This window comes from Chrysemys picta, chromosome 22 (genome assembly GCF_011386835.1).
Source record: "Chrysemys picta bellii isolate R12L10 chromosome 22, ASM1138683v2, whole genome shotgun sequence".
Taxonomy (NCBI): Eukaryota; Metazoa; Chordata; order Testudines; family Emydidae; genus Chrysemys; species Chrysemys picta.
Window position 1 is genome coordinate 921,122 of NC_088812.1, and position 15,024 is coordinate 936,145.

Genomic DNA, 15,024 nt, shown 5'->3' on the forward strand with positions numbered 1-15,024 from the left:
TCTTCGGTGGGGCTGGGGCGCCAGACATCCGAGCCCAGCGTTCCCCGCGGGGGCTGCCGGGACAGGGAGGGGTTCCCGTTTGCCTGAAGGGTTTACCCTAAACTGGGGGAGGGGAGGGAGCGAGCAGGAGCACAGCCCCCGGGGGGGGGGTCACCCCTCACCCTGCATGTGGCACGTGGCCATGCAACCCGTGTGCTGCGCTGGGGCTGCAGGCCTGGAGCAGCCAGCGGGGGAGCGAGGATTGTCTGGTCTGGCCCTTGGGGCTGCTGCGGGCGGAGCTGGGTTTGTCCAGGTGTGACGGGGTCCCTGGGGGGCAGCCGGGACTGCTGAGCTGCCTGTCCCCCCAGCCTGTGGTGCTGTGGCCAAGTTACCAGCCTCTGACGGGCACTGCCCAGCTGCGGTACACGAGCCATCTCCCGGTCACTTGAACCAACAACAGCCAATTCCTCCCCAGCCGTGCAGCCCAGTGCTGCCCCGTTCATTACCCGTCCGCCCCCCCTCGATGTGGTGAGGACACGCTCCGGCCTTTGGAAAGTGAGCTGAGATTCCCCAAGTTCTTCAACCAAAACAGGCTGTTTTCGGTAAAATATAAACCAGGTTTCGTAACCGCAGAGAGCTGCAAGGGATTGCAAGTACCACGTGTGGAGATCAGAGTCGGTTACTTAAGAAACAAGAAATTTGCATTCTGAGTTCTGCAGGCGAAGCAGGGGATGGCTCAAACTGTGTCTCACCCTGACCGATGGTACAAACAGGTCACAGATCCTCCCTCCCTGGCTGGGCCCATCCTCCCCCAGTTGGCTCTTTGCCTCCAGCCGGGTTTCCAGGAGTTGAGGTGGGGGGGAGTGAGGCCAAGTGATGACGGCACTTCCCTTCCTCCCGCGTGCAGTGAGGGGTCGGTCAGTCCTTGTTGGTCAGGCGTCTCCATTGCCCGCAGGCTCAAGGATGGGTGTTGATGAGCCGTTAACCCCTGTCTGGCGGCTCGCTGGGGCCTGAAGGCTGGCGGTGGGTGTTCCCAGCCTCACGAGGGATTTCAGTGCGTCAGACAACAAGCTGTTAACATTCAACAGATCAAGATTTTTAAAATGACACCTCACTGGGCGTACTTTATACCCCCCATATCCTCATTGCGAGACGGGGGGGATACGGGGGGTCCAGGGTGCTGTTCTGAGGTACCGTGTCACACCAGGTCCTGCAGGGGCTGGGGAAGCTGCGTGAAGGCAGCCTGTGTCCGTCACGCGGGGGCTCGGGCCAGGGCAGCTCGAACCCAAGGCATAGGGGCTGTCTCCCCTGGGTGTGCGACGGGTCGGCGCTGAGTCTCAGGACTGCTGGCTGAGCTGGTCTGTCCCGCACAGCCTCCCTGCCCCACATGCCCCCAACCCCTAGGCTTCCTGCTCTGTGGCGCTGTCCACAGGCCCTGCAGGTGGGGGTGTGGCAGCCAAAGCTCACAGCAGGGGAGGGGTTAACATCCCCCCCCCCCCCGTGATGCCGCAGGGCAGGCCTGTTTTAGGCACGGGAGACAGACGGAGCATCACGCGTCCAGCCAGGGTGGGCTGGGCAAGCTTTGCTTGCAGGGCAGGAGGGCAGCGCCTGCTTGGGGCAGGGTGGAGGCTGGGCCATGCCACTCGCAGCTGCAGTCACTCCCAAGGGCTAGTTCCTCTTGGCTGGGCCCGTTCCTCATCCGGGGAAGTTGAGCTTTCTAAAGACTTGGTGCCTTGCAACCGTTCTGTAAAATACTAGTAATGAACAGCGGCAGGCCAGTGCTTAGGAGACCCTATGATAACAAACCGCAGGGGAGGAGACCCCACAATCACAAACCAGCCTGTGTAGCATTCACAAGAGGCCCTACAATAACACACTGCTGTGTGCAGCCTATCCTCGGAGAGACCCTACAATAACAAACCAACGTGCCGCCTCCAGACGTGCTCGTGTAACATGCTGGGACATCATCCCCCACAAGTGAGACGAGATCTCTGAGGTCCAGGCCCGCTCCCGGCCGGGACTGGCCCCGGGGCCCGCTCCCCACGTCTCACACATGCTCTGCTGTGGCAGTGAAGAGGCCAGGGCTGCTGATTTCTGGTCCTGTTTGTGCTGTGTCAGCCCGACTGCTGCTGGAGCCGGGGCAGGCTCATGGGAACGTCCACACCGCAAGTGGAGTGAGGGCAGCAGGGTCAGCGCCTCCCTCCAGTCCCGCCTCCCTTGCTCAGTTTCAGGGCGTCGCCCGTCTCTTCCCTCCCAGCAGCCACGCCCGGGGCTTCAGGGAGACTGGTGCGCTGAGCGGAAAGTGCTGGGTCCTTCCTCTGTGTGGCTGCTGATTGCAGCTTCCTGCCTGGCTCTGAGCACATGGCTTACGGGAGACCTTTGGTGCCAGTGTCTGCTTGTGCTTCCCTCTCTGTGCAGTTCCTCCGGATCCTGCCTGGGGCAAGGGGGCAGGAACGGGCCCTGGATGTGTTTTCTTTGGCTCAGAACCGCGTTTTCCTGGTGGCTTCTGTGCAGTTTTAAAAAACAACGTTCGACGCCATCGTCCTGTCCCTTTCCAGCCTCTGCGTGCCAGGGAGGAAAGCCGTCGTTCACCACGCAGGGCTGCCTTGTTAAATTACTATTAGGTGTATTATGATAGCACCCACAGTCCCGAACCGAGATCAGGGCCCCGTCGCGCCAGGCGTCGCCCAGACCCCAGCAAGATCAAGGCCCCGTCGTGCCGGGTGCTGCCCAGACCCCACCTGAGATCAGGGCCCCCGGGCGCTGCCCAGACCCCAGCGAGATCAGGGTCCCCTCGCGCCACTCGTCGCCCAGACCCCAGCAAGATCAAGGCCCCGTCGTGCCAGGTGCCGCCCAGACCCCATCTGAGATCAGGGTCCCCTCGCGCCGGGCGCTGGCCAGACCCCAGCGAGATCAGGGTCCCCTCGCGCCGGGCGTTGCCCAGGGCCCTGTCATGCCGGGCGCCATCCAGACCCCAGTGAGATCAGGGCCCCATGGCGCCGGGTGCTGCCTAGACCCCAACCAAGTTCAGGGCCCCCGGGTGCCGCCCAGACCCCAGTGAGATCAGGGCCCCATCGCGCCGGGTGCTGCCCAGACCCCGACCAAGATCAGGGCCCTCGGGCGTCGCCCAGACCCCAGCGAGATCAGGGCCCCCTCGCGCCGGGCGCTGCCCAGAGCCCAGCCAAGATCAGGGCCCTGTTGCGCCGGACGCTGCCCAGACCCCAGCTGAGATTAGGGCCCTGTCGCACCGGGCGCTACCCAGACCAATACTTCTCAACTGATTTACCATTGGGGGATGCATCCACACAATATCCTGCCTGTGTGGCCTTGAGGATGTCACAAGGGCTGCCCCAGCGGGCCTTGTGTTGGGAAGCAGGGGCCTGGAGAGACCGTCCCCACCCCGGAGTGCTTGTGGCAGGACAAGGCAGTGCCGTTCTCCCCATGTTACAGATGGGGAACTAGAGCCCAGAGACTGAAAGGGGGGATTTTCCTATGGGCCGAGCCCCCGCGCCTCCCCATTGAGCTCTGACAATCCAGCTCCAGAGGTTGTGGCAGGACAAGGCCCTGGGTTCCTGGACTCGCAGCCCAGATCCCTGAGCACGAGGCCAGAACATTTTAACCTCGGGCAGGATGATCTTCCAGCACCTTCCATCTCGCAGTCTCAGGCCCCGGGCAGCCGGGCTGGTCCCAGCAGGTCTGGAGTGCCCAGCCCCTCCCTTCTGCTGCTTTCGGTGCCTGTTCGAAGGCTGGCTTTTTCCGTGGAGGAAAGGCAGCCACAGAGAGCAGCAGGCCCGGATAGCCACGGCCAGCGCCGTATGCACGACGCAAGGCCATGCCGCGGCGGGGGCGCAGAACGCAGAGGGGCAGGTCAGCCGGATGTCACTCCGTCTCTCCCCAGAACTGCCTATCTCCATAGAGACAGTGCAATCCCCCCGCCCCCCATACAGACCCCTCTGTCTCTCTATTCTAGCTATTCATCCCCAGACAGGCCCCATAGCTAGCCATTCATCCATCCCCACACCGTCTCTCTCCCTCGGGACGCATCCTGCTGTCTAGCAGACCCGGCCAGCCAGCCGGGCACCTGGCTTCTCACACTGGTGCCCATCACCGTTGCCGCTGGGTTTCCGAGACCGTGCCTCCGGGCTGCAGGGAACAAGTGACCTGGCCAAGGCCAGACGGGAGCCCCTCCCTTTGCTCTCAGGGGTGCAACTGGCCTCTTCCTTTGACAGCCCCCTGTGTCTGCGTAAAGGTCTTAGCCAAGATTTTCACACACCCGGCCATGTGCTGCTGTCAACATGTTTGTTCTTGCAGAAGCTGTGTGGTGTGTGATAAGAAGCAGCTTTGCCCTTTTTTGGTGGTTTTAGAAGACCTCATAACTCACCAACCTCGGGGGAGGGGCTGACCAGGTCCTTTCCCTCACCAGTGAAGTGCAGCCACCTCTGGGGTGGAGCATGACAGCTGCACAACAAGACTGCACCACAATTTGGGACAGGAAGTGAAGGAGAGACCTGGATGCAGCTGAAGCCACAGGGAGGGGGCTGAGTTACAGCCAGGACATCTGCCCGGGGGGAAAAGTCTCAGATACTTCACTGCCTTTGAGGGTCAGGACATCGATCAGCCACCCCTGTCTCCCTCCTACCGCTTCTCACCCCTTGGGGAAGGGGGCAGCAGCCGGCTCCCCGGGGGGGGATGCACCGAGAGGCCGGAGGCATCGGCACCATGGGGATTGAATTGCAGCTTGGCGAGATTGGGGGCTGATGCCGCTTGGGCAGCATAAAAGGGGTGGAAATGCCCCCTACGAGTTGCCTCCCCATACAGGGCCTCCCAGCCCTGCGTGGAGTGGGCACAAAGGCCTGCGCCCAGCCCCTGGTGTGGGGGACAGAGCAGGCGCATGGCCAGTATGCGCGGTGCTGTGCCCGGTCTCTGCTCCCCCGGGGCCCGGTGGGAAGCAGAGGGGCAGAGCAGCGGTGAGGCTGTGGGGTGGGCAGTGACCCCGTCTTGTCGCAGCCCCAAGGAGCAGCCTGTGGGATTGCCCCTGGTAGCCGGGCTGGTCGCTCCCAGAGAGCGGGGAAAGCATGCCAGGATACGCTGCTCAGCCCGGAGCAGGAAGGGGTGGGACCTGCCTTGTGGGTGGCCTCTCCAGACACACGGTTCTCCTGGTGCAGGATGACATCTCACTGCCTCTGTCTGGGCCTGATACCCCTGGTTCTGCTCTGTTGCCTGCCTCTGGGTAAGCTGCGTGTTCTCCGGGTCCGCTGGCGGGGAGCTCAGGCCGCGTGGCTGGGGAATTTGAAGATGAGCAGTCGAGAGTGGGTTCAACCTTCTCTTCCCGACTTGCCTGTAGTGTCGCAGTGCCACACGCATCCAAACCTGCCCGGCAGGTGCCAGCTGGTGCCTTTAGCTCTGGGGCCGGGCCGGGGTGATTTGGAGCGGGGCACCGGGACCTGGGCTCTGTAGTCACAGCTCGGGGTGAGGCGAACCCCAACGGGGCTCCAAAGGGCTAGACCGAGCGCCCCTCGGGCTGTGGCTGAAACTGCAGGGGAGGGAGCATCAGGGCCGGCCGGCTTTGACACACACAGACCTTGTGAGTAGCAGAGACTCTCCCACCCTGGCAGAAGCGTTCGTTGGAATGGCTCTGCGCTGGCCGGGGGCCCCTCCCAAGCACTAGTGATGGCTGGAGATGGTGATTCTCTGCATATTTCGGCAGCACGGGACAGCCCCGGCTGGCGTCGGGCTCCTGTCGTGCTGGGCGCAGCGCAGAAGCAGCGTGAGAACCAGTCCTACTGAAACAAGCTCCCAGAGACTGAAGGTGGAAAACAAGCCCATAAAGGGGAAATTACTTCTCCTAGGTCAGGCATAAGGCAGGAAACAGAACCTCCCACTCAGCACTCTGCCAGCTGGCACGCTGGGCTTCCAGCCCCCGTTCCTAACCCAGAGAGAGGGAGGAGGTTAAAGAGTTAACATTTGCAGACCCGTAGGGAGGACACGGATCTGACTGGTGAGTTACAAATGAGCCACGGCCCTTGGCTTTGACTCGTTACTTATAATGATTTTATTCTTGAGTTCTTTGTAACGTCACCGCCAACCCCCCGACTTTACAAAGAAAGGCCGGGCTGCCCCAGGATGCGAGTGGGAATTGCCCGCTGGGTCTTGCGTCGCTCTGAGTGAATCAAGTTTAAACAGCTTGCGGGGGGGGGAGGGGGGGGGGTCCATTGGAGTGTAAATGCCAAGTCTGTGTGTGGGTGTGGGACGTCTGTAGCATCCCTCGCAGGGCGACGGGGGCCGTGTAAACCTGGGAAGTGGTCTGAGCATCAAAGGACTATTTTAAACTATGTGCCAGACAAAAAGAAACTTTGGGGATAAGAAAAATTCAGTGGGTTTCCCACGAAATACCTGGGGATGGGTGGGAAGCAAGTTCCCACCTGCAGACCCAACCTTCAGAGGCTACGCCCTGAGCAAAGAACCACTGTCCGGCTGACTAGCTGTTCCCGGGCTCTGAAGACCAAAGACCTGAGCGGTGTACAGGGGAGACTGACCTGGCACGGGGGTGCGTGTTGTTCTGAGTGTGGGGTGGGGCTTGCAGCACTGCCTGGGGTGGTCTCTGGGACGCTTGTGCCGGCCCGTTCATCGCTCTGTGTCTTCTCCGTAGCGCTTTCACCTGAGAATAACAGCCCTAGGAAGGGCCGGGGAGTAGCTTGTGCTTGGGGCCAAAGTGCCTGTGACAGGTCCCCCCGGGGGGGGTCCTGGAACTGGGGTACCACTGAACCCCCCGACCCATCAGCCTGGCCTCCCTTTACACTGTACTGCAGTGACCAACCTGCCAAGCCCCGTCCCAGGCTCCAGCCGGGACTTTACCAGCACACACACAGGTAGGGACACACCCAGCCACAGTTACATACAGATGCTGTGATCAGCTCTGCATGGGGAGGCACAGCTAGGGCACCTCCCAGTTCCTAAGCCCACCCCCGCGAGTGTAAACCCAGAATTATACCCTCTTGCACTGCACCAAGAGCTCCACAGCGCAAGCTCATGAAATTCGCCCCCTCCCTCAATGTGGAGAGGAAATACGCAACAGCTTTCTGCCCCAAGTTGCTACACCCACACGCTGGTTTTAGACAAAGCAAAAATAAGTTTATTAAATACAAAGGATAGATTTTAAGTGATTGTAAGTGAAAGCAAATTACCTAGTAAATAAACAAAACCGCAAACTGAGCGTAACACACTAGATAGGTGGGATACAAATTAGCAAATTCTCGCCCTGAGTGATAAACAGGCTGGCGGATTCTTAAGGCACAAGCTGCCTTGGCTTTCCCAGGTTTTCATACACAGGCTAAAAATCCCTTTAACCTGGGACCATCACTTCCCCCCGTTCAGTCTTATTCCTCAGGTGTTTCCAGGTGTGTTGTTGTAGGGAGAGTGAAGTCCCCCCATGATGTCATTTCCCCCTTTTTATATCTTCTCCCCACTTGCTGGAAAGCTCTTTTGCCATGACTTGGGTCAAACAGTTCCCACTATGTAGAGCTGGCTCTGAGACATAGGCGCCGACTTCCCCTCTTTCCCGTGGGTGCCCAACCCCCCACTCTGCCCCCGGCCCCGCCTCCACCCCACCCCTTCCATGAGGCCCTGCCCCTTCCCACCCCTTCCCCAAAGTCCCCGCCCCAACTCTACCCCCTCCCTGCCCTATTACAACCCCTTCCCCAAAGATCCCGCCCCAACTCTACCCCCTCCCTGCCCTATTACAACCCCTTCCCCAAAGATCCCGCCCCAACTCTGCCCCCTCCCTACCCCTATTACAACCCCTTCCCCAAAGTCCCCGCCTCTTCCCTGCCTCCTCCCCTGAGTATGCCACGTTCCTGCTCCTCCCCCACCCTCCCGGAATGCGCTAATGCTGCCAAACAGCTGTTTGGCGGCGGCCGGGCAGGAAGCGCTGGGAGGTAGGTGGAGGAGCGGGGACGTGGCGCACTCAGGGGGAGGAGGAGGTGGGGCAGGTGGTGAGGGGAGCTTGGCTGCTGGTGGGTGCAGAGCACCCACTCATTTTTCCCCATGGGTGCTCCAGCCCACGAAGTCGGCGCCTATGCTCAGAGAGGTTTCTATTGCACACAGTTCCTGAGGTGATCCTTGTGCTCGTGTGAATTTCTTCAATCAGCCACCAACATTGTTTGGCCTTTTTAGTGTTGTGCCTGAAAGGCGGCTTGTGGGTGTTTTCAGCCTCAGCACGTTTCAGTAACAGGTACATTGCCAAACTTCATAACTTCACATACGACGATAGCACCGACAGTCCAACGAGACATTCATGTCTAGCAGACCAAGACTTTTAGGATGCTACCTCACAAGGCAGACTTGTACAAACCCTGTCCTAATTACACGACAGTGGTGAATATTACGGTGCCAGGGTGCCACAGCACCGTTCATGGCGTTGCAGAGAAAGCACCGCGTTTGGTCACCGCGTAGGCAGGGAACCCTGCAGGAGAGTGAGATCTGCGGGTCTCTGCCCAAGAGAGGTGATGCCTGAGGGGTGCAGTGCTGGGGGAGTGGGGAGGGGGGCAAACACAGGTGCAGTTGCCCTGAACTGTGACAGACACTTTGCCAGGCCTGCTGCCCCCTTGTGCGTCCATTCCGGGCACTGACTGAGGAGGGGTCCTGGGAGAGAACAGCCCAGTGCCCGGCTAATTAACGGCTGTATCTCAAGGCGGGAGAAGGGGGGTGAAGGCTGCCGAGGCCCCCCTCGATCTGGCATTTCCTCACTCCCCGGGGCTACATGCAGCTGTAACAACCCCACACACACACACACACACATACACACACAACCCAGCACTGCAGCTGGAGCCACAGGTCAATGTCCCAGAGGGAGGCCTGGGCAGCGGGACCAGCCTGGCCTGGCCCACCTGGTGTCCCCGGGCGGGGTGGGATGCTGTGGCCATGTGGGCTGGGGGGAGCCCGTCTGATTCTCACCCTGCTCCCCAGCGCGCCTGGACCCATGCGGCCTGAGCATCGTGCCCAAGGACCCGGCGGTGGCTTTCGGGGGTGACGTGGTTCTGAACTGCACCAGCACGTGCTCCAATCACACCAGCCTGGGCTGGGAGACGTCGGTGCCGAAGGTGACGGATCGGGGAGACAGATGGGTGTCTCTGCACATCTCCAACCTCACGGATTGGAAGCTGGAGTCCCTGTGCTACGGCAACAACCCGCAGATCATCGAAAAAACCAGGCTCCACGTGTACCGTACGCTGAGGTTTAACCGCGCGCTCACTCCCCCCCCCCCCGCCCCCACTCCCCAGTGCCGCCCCTGGGAGGGGAAGGACTTTTCCAAGAACTAGAAGTCAGTGCAAAGAGTAAAACCCCAGAGTCCTGATTCCCAGCACCCTGCTCCTACCACTGCCCCTCCCACACCTGGGAACGGAACCCAGGAGTCCTGGCTCCCAGCTCCCCCCACCGGCCCCCTTCCACACCTGGGAACGGAACCCAGGAGTCCTGCGTCCCAGCTCCTACCACTGCCCCTTCCACACCTGGGAACGGAACCCAGGAGTCCTGCGTCCCAGCTCCAACCACCAGCCCACACAGTCCCCTCCCCCCCCGGAATGGAACCCAGGAGTCCTGCCTCCCCTGGCATCGAGCACAGTCTTTACAAGAAGGCAGGGAGAAGCTACAGGAAGGTTAATTCCCCTTTGTTTCCCCTTCTCCCCCCCCCCCCCCCACCAGGATTCTCACCCCCCAAGATCCACCTGGGAGCCGAGATGGTGGCCGGTCACCAGGAGCGAATCACCTGCAACGTCTCCAGCCTTGTGTCCGGCTCCAGCCCCTCCGACATCAACGTCACCCTGAGCAGCGGGAACAGCACCCTCAACGAGAACCGCGGCAGCCCGGCCGTGGGGTACAGCTTCGTGGTGCAGCCCACGCAGCACGGGCAGGAGATCGTGTGCCAGGCCTGGCTCCGCGTGGGCCTCCAGGTGCTGAGTGACAGCGCCAGGGCCACCCTGCAGGTCTGGGGTGAGGAGCTGTCAGTTACTGCGAGGGGGTCCTTAGTCCTTAGTGTGCAGCAGCTTCCTGACCATCAGAACGGCCAGACTGGGTCAGACCAAGGGTCCATCCTAGGGTTACCATACATCCGGTTTTTCCCGGACATGTCCAGCTTTTTGGCAATCAAACTCCCGTCCGGGGGGAAATGCCAAAAAGCCGAACATGTCCGGGAAAAATACCTGCCGGGCACTTCCTCTCCCGCGGCTGCTCTGCTCCTCCCCTGACTCTTCGGCTCTGTTTAAGAGCCGAGCTGCCCAAGTGCTACCGGCTTCGGGCAGCCCCCCTGCCTCCGGACCCCAGCCGCCGGCTGGGCACTTCCCTTCCCGGGCTCCAGCTGCTCTGCTCCGGCGGCTCGGGGTCCGGAGGCACGGGGGCTGCCCGAAGTCAGTAGCGCTGGCTCGGGCAGCTTGGCTCTTAAACAGAGCCGAAGTCTGAGTCAGGGGAGGAGCAGAGCAGCTGGAGCCGGGGAGGGGAAGTGCCCGGCTGGGGGCGCAGGGTCCGGGGGCAAGGGGGCTGCCGAAGCCCAAGCGCTACCAGCTTCATGGTTTGCTGGGCAGCCTCCAGACCCTGCGCCCCCGTCTGGGCGCTTCCCCTCCCGGGCTCCAGCTGTGCTGGGGAAGCGCCGGCCGGGGGCGCAGGGTCTGGGGGCTGCCCGGCAAACCGTGAAGCCGGTAGTGCTCGGGCAGCCCTTTTCGCGTGGCTGGGAGGGAGGAGGGGGAGTTAGGGCGGGGACTTTGGGGAAGGGGCGGGGAAAGGGCGGGGGCGGGGTGGGAAAGGGGCAGGGCTAGGGCCCAAGGAGTGTCCTCTTTTTTTATTTTTTAAATATGGTAACCCTAGTCCATCCAGCCCAGTGTCCTGTCTGCCGACTGTAGGCAGTGCCAGGGGCCCCAGAGGGAATGAACAGAACAGGGAATCATCAAGTGATCCATCCCCTGTCGCCCATTCCCAGCTCCTGGCAAACAGAGGCTCGGGACACCATCCCTGCCCAGCCTGGCAAATAGCCATTGACGGACCTACCCTCCATGAACTGATCTAGTTCTTTTTTGAACCCTGTTATAGTCTTGGCCTTTACAATATCCTCTGGCAAAGAGTTCCACAGGTTGACTGTACATTGTGTGAAGAAATACTTCCTTTTAAACCTGCTGCCTATTAATTTAATTGGGTGACCCCTAGTTCTTGTGTTATGAGGAGTAAATAACACTTCCTTATTTACTTTCTCCAAACCAGTTATGATTTTATAGACCTCTATCCCTATCCCCCCTTAGTCGTCTCTTTTCCAATCTGAAAAGTCTCAGTCTTATTAATCTCTCCTCATACAGCAGCTGTTCCAGACCCCTAATCATTTTTGTTGCCCGTTTCTGAACCTTTCCCAAATCCAATATATCTTTTTTGAAATGGGGCAACCACATCTGCACCCAGTATTCAAGGTGTGCACGTACCATGGATTTATATAAAGGCAATATGATATTTTCTGTCTTATTAACTATCCCTTTCTTAATGATTCCCAACATTCTGTTCACTTTTTTGACTCCGCTGCACATTGAGTGGATGTTTTCAGAGAACTCTCCACAATGACTCCAAGATCTTTCTTGAGTGGTAACCGCTAATTTAGACCCATCATTTTATGCGTATAGTTGGGATTATGTTTTCCAATGTGCATTACTTTGCATTTATCAACATTGGATTCCATCTGCCATTTTGTTGCCCAGTCACCCAGTTTTAAAAGATCCTTTTGTAGCTCTTCGCAGTCTGCCTGGGACTTAACTATCTTGAGTAATTTTGTATCATCTGCAAATTTTGCCACCTCACTGTTTGCTCCTTTTTCCAGATCATTTATGAATATATTGAATAGAACTGGGCCCAGTATAGACCCCTGGGGGACACCACTATTTACCTCTCTCCAGTCTGAAAACTAACCATTTATTCCTACCCTTTGTTTCCTGTCTTTTAAGCAGTTACCAATCCATGAGAGAACCTTCCCTCTTACCCCATGACAGCTTACTTTGCTTAAGAGCCTTTGGTGAGGAACCTTGTCAAAGGCTTTCTGAAAATCTAAATACACTATGTCCACTGGATCCACCTTGTCCATGTGCTTGCTGACCCCCTCAAAGAATTCTAGTAGATTGGTGAGGCATGATTTCCCTTTACTAAAACCATGTTGACTCTTCCACAAGAAATTATGTTCATCTCTGTGTCTGAGAATCAGGGCCGGCTCTAGGATTTTTGCCACCCAAAGCAAAAACAATTTTGGCCGCCGCCCCCCCCCATTCTTTAATTACCCCACCCCCGGCCCCGCCTCAACTCCGCCCCTTCTCCAAATCCCCAGCCCTGCCTCCTCCCCCCAGGCTCTCAAGCCTAGGAGGGAGGGAAGGCGGGGGAGAAGCGGCGCCCGCGCCGTGGCCACTCGGAGTCTCCCGAGGTTTGAGAGCCTGGGAGGGAGGGCGAGTAGCGGCGCGCGAATCAGCCGTTTCGCGTGCCGTGGCAGCAGTAGCGGAGGTGAGCTAGGGCGGCCGGGGCACATTTTTAGGGGCGGCATTCTGGCGCCGGCCATGCCGCCCCTAAAAATGTGCCGCCCAAGGCACCCGCTTGTTTTGCTGGTGCCTAGAGCCGGCCCTGCTGACAATTTTGTTCTTTATTATAGTTTCAATCAGTTTACCCGGGACTGAAGTCAGGCTTACCAGCCTGTAATTGCCAGGGTCACCTCTGGAGCCCTTTTTAAAACTTGGCGTCACATTAGCTATCCTCCAGTCATCTGGTACAGAAGCTGATTTAAATGATACGTTACATACCACAGTTAGTAGTTCTGCAATTTGACATTTGAGTTCCTTCAGATCTCTTGGGTGACACCATCTGGTCCTGGTGACTTATTACTGTTTTGTTTATCAGTTTGTTCCAAAACCTTCTCTAATGACCCCTCAATCTGGGACAGTTCCTCAGATCTGTCACCTAAACAGAATGGCTCAGGTTTGGGAATCTCCCTCACGTTCCTCAGCCATGAAGACCGATGCAAAGAATTCATTTAGCTTCTCCATCCTTGAGTGCTCCTTTAGCACCTCGATCGTCCAGTGGCCCCACTGGTTGTTTAGCAGCTTCCTGCTTCTGATGTCCTTAAAATTATTTTTTGCTATTACTTTTTGTCTCTTTTTGAGACCATGGAAATAAAAAACAAAATTACTTCCCACAGCCAGGGACAGAACCCAGGAGTCCTGGCTCCCAGCCCCCCGCTCTGACCCATTTGTCCTCAGGCCTCTCCTAGAGCTGGGATAGAACCCTGGAGTCCTGGCTCTCAACACCTGTCTATAACTACTAGACCCTCCTCCCTTTGCAGCACTTGGGAAAGCCCCAGCAGGGTTCTCTTTTCTGACCCCACCCCGAGCTGGGACTCCGACCCTGGAGCCCAGACTCCCAGCACTGCCCCCCAGTAATGCCGGGACAGTGATACCCATCGCCCCCTTGGCAGGGTGGCCAGGAGACAACCGGGGCAAGCCTGACGGTGTGGGGCACATGGGTGGGAGGTGAGGATCAGCCCCTCCCGTGGGGCCCACAGGGGGTCACTCCCAGATGGCCCCTCCTTGCTGACCCCTGCTCTCCCCCTGCCCTTCCAGCCCCGCCCCACAGCGTGAAGGTCTCCGTGGAGCGGCTGGAGTTCGGGGTCGGCGCTAACTTAACGGTGCGGTGCAGCGCCGAGGGGAACCCCCCGCCCGAGCTGCACTGGGAGCTGCCCTCCAACGCCAGCGTGGAGCTGTCTGACCACGGCCGGACGGTGACCGTGCACTCGGCCCAGCGCGCCCACAACGGGACCTACCGGTGCCTGGCACAGAACAAATACGGGGCCAGCTTGGGGCAGGTCGATGTCCTCGTCCAAGGTAAAAGCAACGGGCCTCAGGGCGCCTTCCTTCCCCTCTGCGGAGGGGCTCAGTGCCAGCCCCCGGAGCCGGGCCCAAGGCTGGGAGCACTTGGGACCCAGAGCCATGGGCTCCATGCCTGCCTCCGTCACTGGCTCCCTCGTGACGTGTCTGTGGGTCCAGGCCGGGGCTATTCATTGGGCCGGGGGGTGGTCTCTGTCTGGGGCAGGGTCCCCAGCCCTGCCGGCTTGGTCTGATCCCCTTCTTGTCAGGGCAGACAGCAGGGGCTGGCTGGGGGCCACTGAGACAGGGCTACTGTGTCCTGTCGGGGGAGGGGGGGGCTCAGGGGCTCCCGGGCACCCGGGTCCTGTGCGGGGGGGAAGGGGCACCTGGGCCCTGCGGGGGAGGGGGAAGGGGCACCTGGGCCCTGTGGGGGGCGGGGGGGAAGCAAGCTGGGGCTCTCCCCGACTCGTGTTTCTCCCACTGTCTCCACAGTTCCCCCAAGGTCCCGGATCGTGATAGTCGCAGTGGTGCTAGGGGTGATTATATTTCTCGGCGGCGTAGCCTTGGTAGTGTGGCGGCTTGTGAGAAAACGCTTCATGATGTCTTTGCTGCAGCCCACGGCGGCCACGGTCCAGGGCTGCCCCCTGCCCGCCCGCAGTGGGGAGGGTGACTCGGGGAAGGGGAAAGCACTGGGCCGTGAGGGGCCTGAGCCTTTGGGTGAGGACAAGGAGGAGCCCAGAGGTGTCTGAGCCCAAAGCCCTCACCCCGGGGGACTGGTTCCAGGGGCGGTGGGGTCACAGCCCTTTCCCTGATGTGCAGAGGAGCCGAGCCGGGCCGCAGCTCTCCAGGGTGTCTAGCCCTGGTGCCTGTGCGTGTGTGTGTGTGTGTGTGTGCATGTGTGTGCCTGTGTTTGTGTACATGTGAGTGTGCACGTGGGAATGTACATGTGAGTGTGCGTGTGTGTGCGTCCGTGTGCATGTACAATCCTTTTTTCGGTGCCCTGGGACTGATACATTTACAGTGAGTCCAGTCCAGACGCCCAGGTAACCCCAAGCTCCCACCCCCCAGTGGCTCACATTGGTTCCTCTTGGTTTTGTTGGTCTCAAATAAACTGACTGCCTGGGCACCTTCTGCTCTGTGTGTGAGGCTCACGACCTCCACCCTGGAGCCGCCCCCCGTG

General features: G+C 59.5%; 1 protein-coding gene across 1 annotated transcript; it reads left to right on the plus strand.

Moving 5' to 3' along the window:
- The first annotated feature begins 5,069 nt into the window (after positions 1 to 5,069).
- On the plus strand, positions 5,070 to 14,970 carry LOC101933902 (intercellular adhesion molecule 3-like). Its single transcript, XM_005279309.4, has 5 exons — positions 5,070 to 5,209; positions 8,944 to 9,201; positions 9,679 to 9,966; positions 13,602 to 13,862; positions 14,337 to 14,970. Exons 1-5 carry the CDS (start codon positions 5,146 to 5,148, stop codon positions 14,591 to 14,593), a joined length of 1,128 nt encoding a protein of 375 aa, XP_005279366.2. The 5' UTR covers positions 5,070 to 5,145; the 3' UTR covers positions 14,594 to 14,970.
- The last annotated feature ends 54 nt before the right edge of the window (positions 14,971 to 15,024 follow it).